Source organism: Chenopodium album, chromosome 18 (genome assembly GCF_948465745.1).
Source record: "Chenopodium album chromosome 18, dcCheAlbu1.1, whole genome shotgun sequence".
Taxonomy (NCBI): domain Eukaryota; kingdom Viridiplantae; phylum Streptophyta; class Magnoliopsida; order Caryophyllales; family Amaranthaceae; genus Chenopodium; species Chenopodium album.
Window position 1 is genome coordinate 19,110,340 of NC_137851.1, and position 15,571 is coordinate 19,125,910.

At 34.5% G+C, this 15,571-nt stretch overlaps 1 protein-coding gene across 1 annotated transcript; it reads right to left on the minus strand.

The window, feature by feature from the left end:
• Positions 1–483: 483 nt before the first annotated feature.
• LOC145591603 (proline--tRNA ligase, chloroplastic/mitochondrial-like) lies at positions 484–13,368 on the minus strand. Its single transcript, XM_081648113.1, has 11 exons — positions 12,936–13,368; positions 12,423–12,479; positions 9,316–9,426; positions 9,073–9,159; positions 8,887–9,000; positions 8,560–8,766; positions 8,332–8,469; positions 4,977–5,138; positions 3,970–4,169; positions 1,090–1,173; positions 484–931 (listed from the first exon to the last, which is right to left on the minus strand). The coding sequence occupies exons 1-11, from the start codon at positions 13,275–13,277 to the stop codon at positions 790–792; spliced, it is 1,644 nt and encodes a 547-aa protein (XP_081504239.1). The 5' UTR covers positions 13,278–13,368; the 3' UTR covers positions 484–789.
• Positions 13,369–15,571: the final 2,203 nt, after the last annotated feature.

The window sequence follows — 15,571 nt, forward strand, 5'->3', positions numbered from 1 at the left end:
TTTTTATAAGAACTTAACGAGTACTACAACCATAACGATTCTTACTATCGGAACTGACTAGACCTTGTGGTTTTGCCTAACGTAACCTGAATACAATATGGGTAGGAAGAAGATGTCGCTTCTGGACAAGCGGGCTGAATGGATAGCCGCAGTCTACTCCTCTCCCGGTATTCATTGGATGCTCCTCTTACTGGTACAAGGCTTCATCTCCCAATTTATTAACTTAGAGGTCATTTCTCCAGCAAAATAATACACAGCTGCTATTTGGTTAAGGACTACCACAAGTTGATGATGTGATTAAAACAAGTGTGAAAATTATCCAAAACGGTAAATTGCTATCTAGTAATTTTTTTTTTTTTTTTTTTCGGAAACAAAATTGCTATCTAGTATCAAAACCAGATAAACTCTAGTTTTTAGAAATTAAGACGAGCAATTTATTGCAAGACCAAGCCACATTTTATTCAAAATTTAGGAGCAACACAATGAATTGAATCATGATAAATTGAATGTATAGTAAACCTTGGACCAAAAAGTCTACAAGTTGGAAATGAAGATTATTACTACGTACTACAATTCACTCACCTATAATATCTCACATCAAACAGTATATGAAGGTAAATGTACAATAATGTATGCCATGTATTCTCGATTTGGTGCGAAAGAACTAATCATATCTGTTGTTCCTAAACATCTGCTTCATAAAAAATCGCATCTTAGAACAATTTGCAACCAAAATATGATGCCAAAGCAAAACTACCTTTGCATTCATTAGCTAGAGTCGGCCTCTGGCTAGTATGATTTTGCAAAAATTGCGACTTCCTCAGCAGGACCTCCTGTCATCAAGCAAGATTTTGTCCCTTGAGGTTGTTCAAAAGGGAAACATCTAATTGTTGCCCCGGTTTCTTCTTTTACTTTCAACTCATCCTTGTCACTGTACAAAGCAATGAGAAACAAATTTTAGTAAACAGATACATAATGTTCACGTAATAAAGAAAGGAAACGATTTCAAACTCTTGCTCTAAACATCAGCTTCTTAAATCTTAAGAAATGATACATGGTAGGAGAAAGAATGGCGGAGAAGAAGAATACCTGCCAGACCAAGGACCCCTTGCCCACTTTCCATCGGATACTGCCGCTTTAAGCTCTTCATATGATGTCACATCCACAATGTTACTGCCAAATATAATTTTAGTCAGTTAACATATTTAAAAAAAATTCAAAAAGGCACTCGATACAACCAACATAGAGGTACAACTAATGACTACCTTTCTGCATTAGAAACTGAGAAGCATGCATACTTCCATAACACAGCCATATGACACACAAGTAAAATCCTTATCTCAAGTAAGTAATGCCTGGTAATCTTCAACAAACGTAATACTATTTTTGCAAGCTATTGAAACGGTTATCTGAAAACACAAGACTCATTTCACAATCTGGTGAAATGGCTATCTGAGTTTTTTTTTTATTTACTAAAGGAAAAATAAACCTGACAACAAATGGTCCAGTTAACGAACAGCTCTTTCTAGAGATGGGACAAGCTCTTCACACAGAACATCGTTGTCTGAATCTCCTTAAAGTTGATATCACATACCACTGCATGCTGACCCACATCAACCCCTTTCTGCATTTCTCTTCCAGCACATTTCCAGGCCACCCCTCTCCCTTGCCCAAAATTTGATGGCCTAAACACAGATTTTCAGATTTGGAACAGTTCCACGACCTCGGTAAACATGGCTGTGTATTTGGGATGCTGGAATTTTTACTAATACGACTTGGGAAAATTTTAACTTAGCACTATTGCCAGCAACTTCTGCACATAGCAATGGGGTCTATGGATCCAAAGACCCCATCATCAAATTATCAGTGACTTCCAGCTGGTCTATCATATCAACCATTAAAAAAAGGGTAAACAGTAATGGATTGGCAAAATCAGTGACTTCCCGTGGGTCTGCACCAAAAGTGTGCTGGCATGAGAGGCAAGGAGAAGAGAAAGGAAGAAGGACAAACTTGATAAATTTATTAATTACACCTAAAATACTAGGCCATACTGCAGTACTGGGGTCAATTAGTAAGATATATAAGGCGAATATACGTTGGCCCAATTGAAGAAAGAAATCCCAACTGATTATAGAGCATACCTCAACAACATTTAATGCCTATATTTTTAAACTTAAAGTTATCCTTTATAAGCAGGTGAGTAAACAACCCCTTCTGAACAATTGTAACAATTTCTGATCATCGATAGCTTGTATCCTGCCGTATTCAGACTTCCTACCGTCATACATACTCCACTTCATTCTTATATCCCCCATAGGAATTTCAAAATATTTAAGGAAACAACAATTAATACATACATTCACAATTGATTAAATCCACCCCCGATCAACTACAGTGTAGACTGCTTCATGTAAGTACTCAATGCATTAAAGTCACAGATCATATTGTGACATTGAGAAATTTTTACAGGCACTACAAAGTTGGGACAGGTAAGAGTATTCTCATTTCTAATTAAAAAGAGAAAAAAGGACCTTGTTAATACACTTTCCCACGTGTTTATGATGTAATCATACTCTTATCAATTTTGGTAGGCATTTTAAGAGGGCACTTCACGAGGCAAGAACATATTAGAATATTAGTTCTATACAGTCTGGGAACTGACATTATTACAAGAATATAAGACAATTTCTGATATTGGGAACAGCTTCATGTTGTACAACAAAAATCCACTTTATGCTATGTTACTAATTTTATTTGAAGTTTTCTAAATAATCAGCTTTTGGAAGAGGCTCACCATCAGGTAATGATAAATCAAACAACATCGTTCATTTTTTCCTATAGAATCAGTTCTCTTTAATCTTTTTTAAAAACTAATTACTTTATCTAGTCAAAATCAGACCAGATAACATTAGATCAAACCAGAAAATATATTGATATCTGTTTGCTTATAGCTATGTATCTTTAAATACACATTAGTAATAAATTAAAATATTGACATAGTTGAAAAGTAGTCATTGAGAGTTTGAGACAAATCTAACACACTTCATAATTTTTTTCTTACATATTCTCTTAATATGCGAATCAAACTAGTACACCAGATGAGATCAAAACTGAATCAGAAAGATTAATAAAGTTATACCACAACACCTTATTTCTGGTGAAGAGAACAAGTTCAAAACCTGGACTATGCCATAGTCTACCCACTACATGTAACCCACAAATGATTTTAAAGCCAGTAAAGGATGTTAAGAACTGTCCAAGTAAAGGCTTCTGCTTCACCCAGAAGTTTTATGTCCCAAATAACTTGCTAAGAGAGAAGGACCTTAATTCTTAATTGAAAGAAGACAAAATATGGTGGTGATAAGCAAGCAAATGAACCCATATTGCTAGCACCAAAGCCTCCTACCACATCAAAACACCGCAACTTTTGTCAAGGTTATGAAGGAACAACTAAAGTATATGAGTCTCTAAGGATCCATTTGGGGTGGGTACCACCGGACTGGCATGGGAAGTTGGGATTTTCGACTAATAGGAAAAGACAGCAATCATGGCATTCTAGTAATCTGGTTTTTAAAGCCATACTGTGCAAAATTTCAGGTCCATAGTCTCCCCGTCTTTATCTAAAAGGTTTTTCAAGGGTCTTTCAGAACAGTCTCTCTAGCAATTTCACAAAATTCTACCCAAGGTAGGAATCTTAGGATTTGTACTGGTTCTTTGTTGTTGGGTCTCACCTTAATCACCTTTTTTTATTCAATCTTATAAGTGTTTTATTTTTAACTTTTTTTACATACCTAACAATAAACATAGAATGGGATGTCAAATTAGTAGTCACACTAGCATAATGACATAGTGCATAACTGTGCACAAAGCAGCCCAAAAACAGAATGCTCAGTTCACAATATAATTTACCACAATTTACCACTATCAAAAGAAAAGTAGAAGAATCACAAGTAAAGCAAAGGAGTATACCTATCACGGAATGATGTTGCCATACTCAACAATGACGCCTGTATTTCATCCAACTTGTCTTTTACATAAGAAACCAGAACATCAGGTTCCATGGATACTCCAAATACTTTTCCTTGTTTACCAGGAATATCTCTTCTTGATATGACCACACTTTTATTCAAAACATCACGTGGACCAATTTCTATTCTTACAGGAACTCCCTGTCAAATAAATTTTGATTTAGAGAGCCAGAAAGAAGATGTAATCGTATCTAAGATGCTCTGAGTTATCCCATTCTCAACAAAGATGCATCCAAAAACTAGTATACTCAAGGAAAAGTAAAAAATGATAATAAAATAAAAATTAAAAAAACCAATAAAACTTCAGCAACTACTACCTAACAAAGAAACAGAACCAAGTCAAGGCTGCATCCCAGCAGTTTCATGGTGTAAATATAACTTATTGTAGTAGGCCAACAAAGCATCAGAATTGTAATGACATATAGAATATGTTGAACCTTTGGCCTTAACCAGAATTCATTTTGATCACAGCAATAAGGGAGTATGGGAGATGTATTTGTCACAAGTATGTTCCATTGTTTATTAATATTTGATTCCAAGCATCACCAATTGTTTGAGAATTCACTCCTAATCACTAATTTAGTATGAAAGCACTGCTTATGTAGGGAAAGATCTAATAGGATCCAATTCAACATCCAAGGTTAATAGATGTCACCATTTTAAATGTACATGAGGAAAAAATTTCACACTAATTCATCACATGAGCTATGTTGTTAAATACCTAAATATGATGCCACAGAAATCTAAAAATGGTATAAATATGGCATGATGCTTAAATGTCTAGACTACCAGTGATTTGAGAAAGCAAAGCAGTATAATGGAAAGATAAAAGCAGTAACAATTACATGATAAAGCATACAGAAAATCATATGGTAAAAATAAAAAATAAAAAAAGTGCTGGGATGCCAGAAATAAGCCTCATGACAATGATCGAGAGTGAACTCACACCTTCATTTCCCAAAAGTTAAATTTCCATCCAGGGGTTTGCTGCTCAGAGTCGTCAAATTTAACTTTAATCCCAGCACTTTTCAAGGCTTCATAAGTAGAAATGCCAGCATCAAGAACTCCTAATTTCTCTTCTTCCTTTTTCCAAATGGGTACAATCACAACCTGAAAGGGCATATGATCAATATAACACAAAATCAGGAATTAAACTACACCAAAATAAACAGAAAATTACTCAACATAACTTGAACTATAGAAAAGACAACTCATGATCAAAACTATAAGTTGTACATAATCTACACATAAAACTATAGTCCTATACTATTTAATGAGTAAATCAAAAAGTAATAGCATTTTACTTCAAGGATGACATTCCATCAAACCAGAATGACGTTTAAGGTCTCTTTGTTCTCCCTTTCAAATTTCATATCTTTGTTCTTCATTTTCTAGGTGAGGGGCAAGTTGTTTCTCATACAATCTCAACCTTAAACTGAAAATACTCTCTCCGATCCTAAAAGTTTAACTTGTTTTTCATTTGAGGTGTTTCAGAAACTTACCTTACTAGACAACTATTTACACCTTTCCACTCATTTTTGTTAACTTTATACATAATTTCTCACCCCCACTCACTTTTTACTCCATCTCTTTTTATTCATCTTGTCTCACATCCAACCACTTACCTGAAGCTTTCCATGATTACAGTAAGTGAGACAAACTTTCTAGATCAGAAGGTGTGTGTTTGTATTGATTTTGATGGAAAAAAATGCTAGGGATTAGCATGGTTTCCAGCAGTATAAATGGCAGAAAATTAGGAAGAAAAAGCTGATTATAGTATTAAGATGAGAATTAAAACTAATTGAATGATAATTCCACTTTCGAGAGGTGGATCCTCTCCCAAGTATGAGCTTTTGAGAGGCTCACTCTCTCCCAATAACTAACCCTCACAATATTCAACATATCCTCTACCCTCCTAATGAGGCCTATTTATAGAAAATCCCTCTTAACAAATCTCTAGCTTATTCCCCAAGCTACTAATAATAGGCTATGACTAACATACCCTTCCCCTAATATTGATTCCTTGCATTACCTGCCGCCCAAACTTTCACCTTGTCCTCAAGGTGGATAGTAGTCGGCACTCAATTCCTGGCAGTGGCAATGATGAGCTGTGTCCAACTTCTCGTGACAATCGTAACCAAGCTCCTGCTTCAGTGAGGTGCTGAACTCAGTGGAGAATTGATCCTGTTCTAAATCCCTATAGCAGACATCAGGTAGTAAATTCTGAACAGGGGCTAAGTAATGGGGGTCAGGCATTTGATTTGTGGATATAAGCCTTGTGTTTTTAAAGCTGGATATTAGTCTTCCATCATATGTCTTACGTGGGTTGGAGGGACATGAGGAAGGGCTTTCTTTTAAGAGCTGGGTAGGTTGAAAAACTAAATGTGAGGAGTGGGATTGGTAAGCTGGACATAAGAGATTGGGCTGTGAGCTAGAAGTTTCACTAATGGGCCTTATCCGATTTAAGAAAATTGGGCCCATTTCTCCCTTTTCCCCTTTTCAGAACCCCTTTAACGTTTTGGTATGAAAAAGACCCACAAAGTCTTTTCTCAGCCATTATATCATAATTTTGGTAATTGACAAAATTACCCTTACTAGCATATTTCATTTCTGACTTCCTCTACAAGCTAACAAGAGACGCCAAGCTTCTCTCATACTCCATTGTTACTAGAATATTCTGCAGCAAGTACCATGGTGCCTCGCCGCCCAAAAAATCACCACCACTAGCATGCTCACCCGGACCACCACCGGACCCGCTCCCTCTGGCACCACCACGCTCGAACATTCCTTGCAGCGGCTTCCCTATGAGAATATTACATCCATCACTCGATTTATCGACACCTCCTTGACCACTGCTTTCCTGGCCACGAGATGTTCCGGTGGTAAAATCATCTCCACCAATAAACTCGATGTTACCACTGTCACCAGATCTGCCGTCGCCTCTACAACCACTCACCGTCAATCTCGGCCCCTGATTTGAGCTCTCCTTCGACCGGAAGCCAAATATCCCACCACCACTACAATTTCCGACACAACCTCCTGGACAACCACCCGAACCACAGCATCCGGTGCCACGTCTCTCAAATATTCCACCATATAAACCACCAACAAAACCACCTGTCTTATTTCTCGACCCACTACTTTCAAAAATACCGCTAACACCACTCGCGAAATGCACACCACCAGTTTCGCCGGTGCGATCACCTCGACCTCCACTGGTAAATCCACCTGCAAAATCACCACATCTTCCACCAGCACCTCCACGAGATCCTCCACCAAGTTTCTCCACCATCGCGCCACCGGAGAAGCTGCTAATGACGGAACAAGAGTACTGTTCAGATCTGGAAATCTCCAGATATACTTTCTCCTCCACCTTCTTTTCCTCTTGTGATGCAATTTCTTCCTCACCACATGACAACTCAGATGTGGCTGACTGCTCACTGACCTGATGTTCTTCCTCCTTGAGGTCTTCTTGAATTGCACCTAACTTCAATCTGATCTGAGAAATTGCATTATCGAAAATGTACTCTATGTTCTAGCACATTCTCTGTAATCTCATCTATTTTCGCCTCAAATTCTGCCTGTGAGAACAGTTTACTGAGCTCACTGGTTGTCGGAGCTTGACTGAACTCACTGTTCGCGGACTTCCAGCAAGGTCACCGGGGACCGTACTGCTCTGATACCATTTGCTAGGGATTAGCATGGTTTCCAGCAGTATATATGCAGAAAATTAGGAAGAAAAAGCTGAATGTAGTATTAAGATGAGAATTACACCTAATTGAATGATAATTCCACTTTCGAGAGGTGGATTCTCTCCCAAGTATGAGCTTTTGAGAGGCTCACTCTCTCCCAATAACTGACCCTCATAATATTCCCCAATGAGGCCTATTTATAGAAAATCCCTCTTAACAAATCTCTAGCTTATTCCCCAAGCTACTACTAATAGGCTATGACTAACATACCCTTCCCCTTATATTGATTCCTTGCAAAAAATCATTTTATTTAATCAGTTTTCCTAAAAAATAATATAACTAAAATAAGGTAGTTTTTGAAGGAGAACTTTTTGCCTACAGAAACACAAATTCAAGCTTTAGATAAAACTGGCATGCACAATTTGTCAACTCTGTAAGCAATCAGATTCCCTTTCTAGTTGTCCCATCTTTTATTTTTCCATTTGTTACAAATAAATTACAATATTCTTTGCTGCATGATGACATACTTCTTGAAATGCAGCCACTAAGTTCATGCCAAGATGTCACACATTCATTATATAAAAGAGTAGTTGGAAAATACAAGAAGTTACCTGTATAGGAGCAACCCTTGGAGGAAGCATTAAACCAGCATCATCACCATGAGTCATGATTATACCACCCACAAAACGCGTGCTTATAGCCCATGAAGTCTGCCACACATGTTGCCTTTGCCCATTGTCATAAGTAAACTGAATATATAAATGTTCAAATCCTTCATTCAACCAGCAGCATCATTTCAGATTAAACATATGCAAGCAATAAGTACCACTAGGCTGAACCTGTGTGCCAAATGCACGTGAGAAATTCTGTCCAAGGTTGTGGCTAGTCCCAGCTTGTAGAGCTTTCCTGTCACCCATCATAGCCTCGATTGTATAAGTTCTATCAGCTCCAGCAAATGTTTCTACCTTTGATTTCCTGCCTGCAATTACAGGTATTGCAGCATGCTCATAAGCAAACTTTGTGTAGACATCAATCATCTGCAAGGCCTGTAACAAGAAAAATTTATCCAGAGTTAAGAGTATTGCCATTTATCACATCTAACAACTTAATATAGATAAATTATAAAAAATAAAAAAATAATTAAAAAATAAATAAATAAAAAAAACCTCTTTCTCTGCCTCTTCTGGAGTGGAATGAGCAGTATGACCTTCTTGCCAAAGAAATTCAAGAGTCCTCACAAATGGCTTTGTGCGCATCTCCCATCTTGTGACATTTGCCCACTAAAAATGAAACTTTTAGACATAGAAGGAAAAAAGGAGAAATATAAAGTTCCTAGCTTATTGTAAACTCACCTGGTTAATCATTAAAGGAAGATCACGATGACTTTGGATCCATTGAGTGAACATATGGTTTACTATAGTTTCACTAGTAGGTCGAACCTGCCAGAACCTCAACAAGTACAACAATCAAAGCCAAGACTCAGTTTACCAACTTTGATGCAAAAAAAAAAAAAAAAAAAAAAAAAAAAAAAAAAAAAAACATAAATTCAGCAATGTCAAAGGCATAAATAATGAAATTGTCATTCATAATAGTACCACAAGTTTTTCTTCGAGTTCCTTTCCTCCACCAATAGTGACAACAGCTAATTCTGGACTAAAACCTTCAACATGACTAGCTTCTTTCTCAATAAATGAATACGGTATAAACTGCAAAAAGGTTTAAGAAAAAATGGTGTCAGATAAATAACTCAGAAAAAAAAGGAGAAAAAAGAGAGGGAGGGAGACAGAGATATTGCAAACTCAAGCAACACTTGAAAACATATAATGCCCAAATCATAATATGATATCTCCTGAGATTTCATTCAGTTTGAAAGCATTTCATTATATTGGGAATGCTCCATGTAACTCCAAAAGGTAAAGGGAATTTTTGAGAATGATAATAGAGTGTACAAGCTATACACCAATATAGGACAAAGTCCTTAAAAAAAAAAAAAAAAAAAAAAAAAAAAAAAAAAAAAAAAAATCAAAGCTATCTCACTTTACAACATGAACACCCTAGACAAACATTAAAGTTAATTAATATACACCATTCTATCCCACAAAGACTCCCAGCCAATAGCTCTACTTTTAACCAAGTAGTACTTGTCTCACAACCATGAGGTTGTGAGATCAACCCCACTAAGGGTAACTAGGGGATGGGATTACTTATCCTTTGCCCTAGCCCTAGCCCCACTCCCAAGGAGCCTAGCCCGCTAACCCAATTTATAACTTAAAATCATCCCTCTTTCCCACACTTTCCATCTCTCCCATAAAATTTCCCCCCAATTCATAACCCGACGTATAAACATTTCCTTCAAACTTTTGCAACAAAATCCCTTAAATTGGATGTCAATTAATCTCCTTAAAAATGAGAAACCATTGGTGTTTCAAAATAAAAATTTGTTATACCAAGATGCTTTAAGTAACAAGCTTTGCGCTCTTATTGTGCAAGTGTGACAACCCTTGGTGTCTATAAATGCTAAAAAGTTACTAATAATACTCTTTTTTATGAAATTTACATTATGAAAATAAATTTTACTAGAGAAATGAGGGCTAAATACATTAAAGTACCCTCTTCTTCAATATACTGCATAACTCATGTATCTCACAAGTAAGAGATACTAAACAGACAAGCACGAAACTAAAAGAGCTATATTTACATAAATACCTTATCCTTCATTAGCATTTCCTCTTGAATATATCAACTCTAGATTTACCAACAAACTTTTCTTAGGCCTGTTTAGTTCACCTGAATTCGAGTTTGGTTATCAACTAGAAATTTATTTCATACATTATTCATTTTCGTGACGCAAATTTGTCAAGACTAAACTGTATCCAAAACTTTCAGCACCTACTTATTTGGATATCAAGTTTTTTCGGATCGGTTTGATCAGATAATGACTCAATCTAATTCACAGATTTACTTAAATATTATATAGGCACCAAAAGTTTAAACTGAAATCTACATATATCCACCAATAAAAAGGGTCTTAACATATAACATTTGATATCTCAAATCCTTAATAGTAGTACAATAAACCAATGGGGAAATAACATACAATAAAATAATAATAATAATAATAATAATAATAATAAAGAAGATGCAAGATAGAGGCATTAGCCAACTAGGCAGTAGCAAGCAGCACTGTACTAAGTCATAATGATCACAACTAGGGTTGTTTTTTTGTTGTCTTCTATCTCTCTCTTGCAAATACATTAGACTAGTCACTTATGTTGCACAAGGATGGGTACAGAATCGGGTACAGATAAGAATCAGATATGTAATACGCTAGTTTAAAATATAAAGGATACGGGTATGGTTAATTCAGTATTATATAATATGTTCTTTAACGAAATTTGATAAATTTTACTTTAGCATTCATATAAGATGAAAAATTATATAAAAAATCATCAAAATAAATAAATTGTAAGAAAAGTTTGTTAAAAAAATGAGAATAAAAAAATATAAAACAATATACAAAAGTAATTGGTACTCATAAGGGTACGGGTGTGTACTGCATGTTTAGTACGGATACGATGATCAAGTGAGGTACTCATGCATCATAGTTAGTCACTTAGTCAATATGATGTTTGGGAATTTGGTTTTACCTAGAATAAATGGAAGGGAAAGTGAAAGTTAAAAGCTGAAAAGTAAAAAGAAGAGGAAAAGTCAAAAAAAATTCATTAAATGAGTAAGTAATTCCTTATGAGTTTACTGTCCGGACTCCGTACCCTTCGGGGTTTTTATGTATTCAAAAAATCTGATCCTAACCCAACTATTTCATATCAAATACCCGCATTGTTGGTTCCTTTTTTCTGTTTATGGATTGGGTTTTGGTTTTCCAGATTATTGCATAGCCCTATTAGTAACTAAAACTGAATATTACTGGTAAGTACGTATTTTATAGCTATTTTTTACTAATTTGAAGTAGTATATACTATAGGAAGTTACCAAATTTTTATGATTAAAACTGAATACTACAAATTGAAACTTATTTTAACAAATTAGAATTGATTTAATTACATTATTCATTACTACATGAGGTTACCGGTATTTACTGATTAAAACTGGTATTTTCGAATAGAACTAATTTTTACTTATTCTTTATTAGATATGGAGTATTTTTTTTACTAGTTCGCTGTATTACGTATTGCATGAAACCGATTTTCACTAACTATTACTGATTTCTACTATTTACAACCTATTATATCCTTGATTTCCTTTCCCTTTTCTTATTACCCCATGTTAAACGCCCTCTTATTTATAAGATGAGCTAAATAGAGCCTTAATTTGGAGATGTTAACCAACTGTTACTTTTCCATGATGAAAATCTGTTACGAAGTATTTAAGTGTGTTACGTTTGATAAACACCAATTAATCATATACCATCAAGATTAACAATTTCATGTAATCAGCTATCAACAATGGACTCAAATGAGACAAGTCAATCACATTCCCTAAATGAACTCAAGCTTCTACGCAAATATACAAATTAATGTGTTAATAAAAGTATAAAACAACCAATCAGGAGACAAATAATTCCAACTAAAATTCACCATCTATATTATAACATCCACTAAAAATATACAGCCAACATAACTGAACTGCATAAAACCAAAAAAACAATCAAATATACAAGACAATTAGGGAAGAACACTGGTACCTGTGGGAAGTACATATTGCTGTGACCAGTTTCCTTGAACTTAACATTTAAATAATCCTGCAAATACCCAATTAACCAAACATATCAATAACTAATCAAACAACAAAAAAATTCCAAGTAACAACTCAAATCACAACAGGTACAATGTCAACCACCCAATAATTATAATCAACCCAAGCGGTGAAGGTCAATTAGCTCAGTTAGTTAAAGTCGCAAAGAATTAATACCGAAGACATGAGATCAAAACCCAATAAAAGAAAAAAAATAAAATAAAATAAAATAAAAATAAAAAATTAACAATTCAAATTACAACAGGTATCAAAACCCAATAAAAAAATAAATAAAAAAGAAAAATTAACAATTCAAGTTACAACAGGTACAATGTCAACAACCCAGAAATTATAATCAACCCAATAAGTGAATGCCAATTAGTAGCTTAGTTGGTTAAAGTCGCGAAGAGTGGTACATGATATCAAAACCCGATTAAAAAAATATAATAAAAAAATAGTATACCTGAATGGATTCCCAGATAGCATAACCGTAAGGGCGAATAACCATGGTACCACGAACAGGGCCGTAATCGGAAAGCTCGGCATGATAAATAATGTCAAGGTACCAAGCATTGAAGTCCTGAGAACGTGGGGTGATTACTTTGTCTTGGGATTTAGGCTTAGTGGTGGAAGTGAGTGTTGAAGCGGATGTCTTTGCTGCTGATGTACTTCTGGTGCAGAATCTGATGGTGGGTTCAAGATGGTGGTGGTTGCGGCGGCGGAGGATTGCCGTCGAGCGAGAGGAGAAAGATGGTGGGATGAAAATGGAGGAGAGAGAAGGTAATCGGAGTGTGAGTGCCCCCATTTTTTTCAGGATTTTGGTGGAGGCGAAACTTGGATGAGGTTCAGGGTTTTAACCGTAGTACGACTACGAGAGAATATACCAGGTTATCTTCGTGATAGACACAAGGTGTTTATCTAAGGGTAAAGGAGTCCTCAAGTACATCGTTCTGGCAAGGGTGGCAACGTAATTTTGTCAGTAAGCGAAATTAATTCAAGAGAATTTGGCGATGTTCTTTAAAGCTGCTCTGTTGAAATTTGCTCTGACTCAATATGCTTTATTGTGTTGATTCAATCTGCTCTGCTGACACCTACTCTACTCTGTTAGAATCTCAAAAGAACAGGGCTTTCATCACCCTACCTCTCCGTCACATTTGACATCCATTATCTCTCTTCCATCACTCAAATTTGAAGCCTTTAATGGAGAAATGATCGGCTGCAATGGAGAAATCGAAGATGGTGACAAACTCCTATGTTTTGGGGTTAACCATGCTGTTTATTTTTCCATTTCTACTTAGGGTTTTAGTTCTATTCGGCGCCGCGCGAATATTTGGTGGTGGACATTGTGGTTAGAGAGGAAATTTCAATGGAGGAAGAAGTTTGAGTATCTTCGATGGAGGACGAGCAAGGCTTGAGCATCTTCAAATGGAGGAAGATAATGTTCAAGTTAACAGCGTTTATTAAGGTTATTTATAATTATTTTATTGGACTTTACAGTTGGTCAATAGATAGAATATGTATAACAAGATTATTTATAATTATTTTATTGAACTTTACACTTGGCTAATAGATAGAATATGTATAATAATCTGGCACAAGTATAATGTTGTTGTTATTTACAATCGCGCCACTAGATAAACATATACTACGTTTATCTATAAGATTAACTAGGGCTCCCTATGATTATAATAATAACAATATTTATTACGAAGAGTCTAATACTCCTTCCGTCTCATATTATTTGTCACATAGCTAATATTGGGTCAAATTTTGACATCAATATATATATATATATATATATATATATATATATATATATATATATATATATATATATATATATATATATATATATATATATATATATATATAAAACTCAAAGGCAAGCATTGTTATCTTGCCACGTGTTGTTAATCTCGCCACGTGTTGCCATGTCACCTACTATTACCAATCATCAATGTTTCTACACATAAAATAATAATTTGTTACCAATAGTTTTTGAACCCATGATCTCATATTCAATAAAGTTAAACTTTAACCATCACTCCAATAACAAATCTTATAATAATAAAGTTGTATTAAAAAGAGTTATTCATGTTCTAATTTGTCAACTTATATGTGTATATTTTAACAACAATATAATTATAAAGTTAATTTCATTTCTTTCAGTTACTCAACCTTAATTCATATAAGTTATATACTTTTATATTTAAGTATTAAAATATGTAACCCAAATTTAAATTAAAGTTTTTTCTTTTAACCACAAAATATGTTATTAGAAGGAATTTTAATGATATATAGCTGGAAAAAGAAATCTCATTAACAAGTAAAACAAATTGATACGAAATAACATTTACCTTAACCACGAAATATGTTACTTGAAGAAACATTTTTTATGATATATAGCTGGAAAAAAAAATCCCTTTAACAAGTAAAACAAACTGATAAGATATAACATTTAGGTTACTTCATATTAAATAATGAATTTTGATGTTTAATTATATTTACAAAAATTAACAAATGATTGATATTGTTTTTATAAAACCACCTATGTATTTTACTTTTTGACAGGCTAAAGTCGTATCACCTAATCAAAAGTAATTCTTAAAACCACTAACTAAGGGTTCGTTTAGCATCACTATGGTTTTCTGTTTTTTGGTTTTTTGTTTTTTAAAATCATATGATATATGTTATATAATGAATCAAAATTAGTCAAACTTATTAAAACCATGATAATTTTGAAAACTGACAACAGAAAAGTGGAAACACCTTTTTCTTGTTTCTTGTTTCTTCTTTTTGGTTTTTAAAAAAACTGAAAATTGAAAACAAAAAAAAATGTAAAATAAGCCCTAAAATAGATAGGGGAGTAGGGTCGAATCCACAGGGAAACAATGTTCTTTTACTCCTAATAAATTATTATAATCTAAATTATCAAGAAACGAGAAAGAATTGTGAGAATTATACTACGATAATAATTAAACTAATGGAATAAGTAATAATAAGAAGGTCTAGGTCATAGGTTCACCAATAATTAATACTCCAGGATAAAACATAACAATCAATTATCAATGCATAAATTAACCAGATTATATTTCGCTA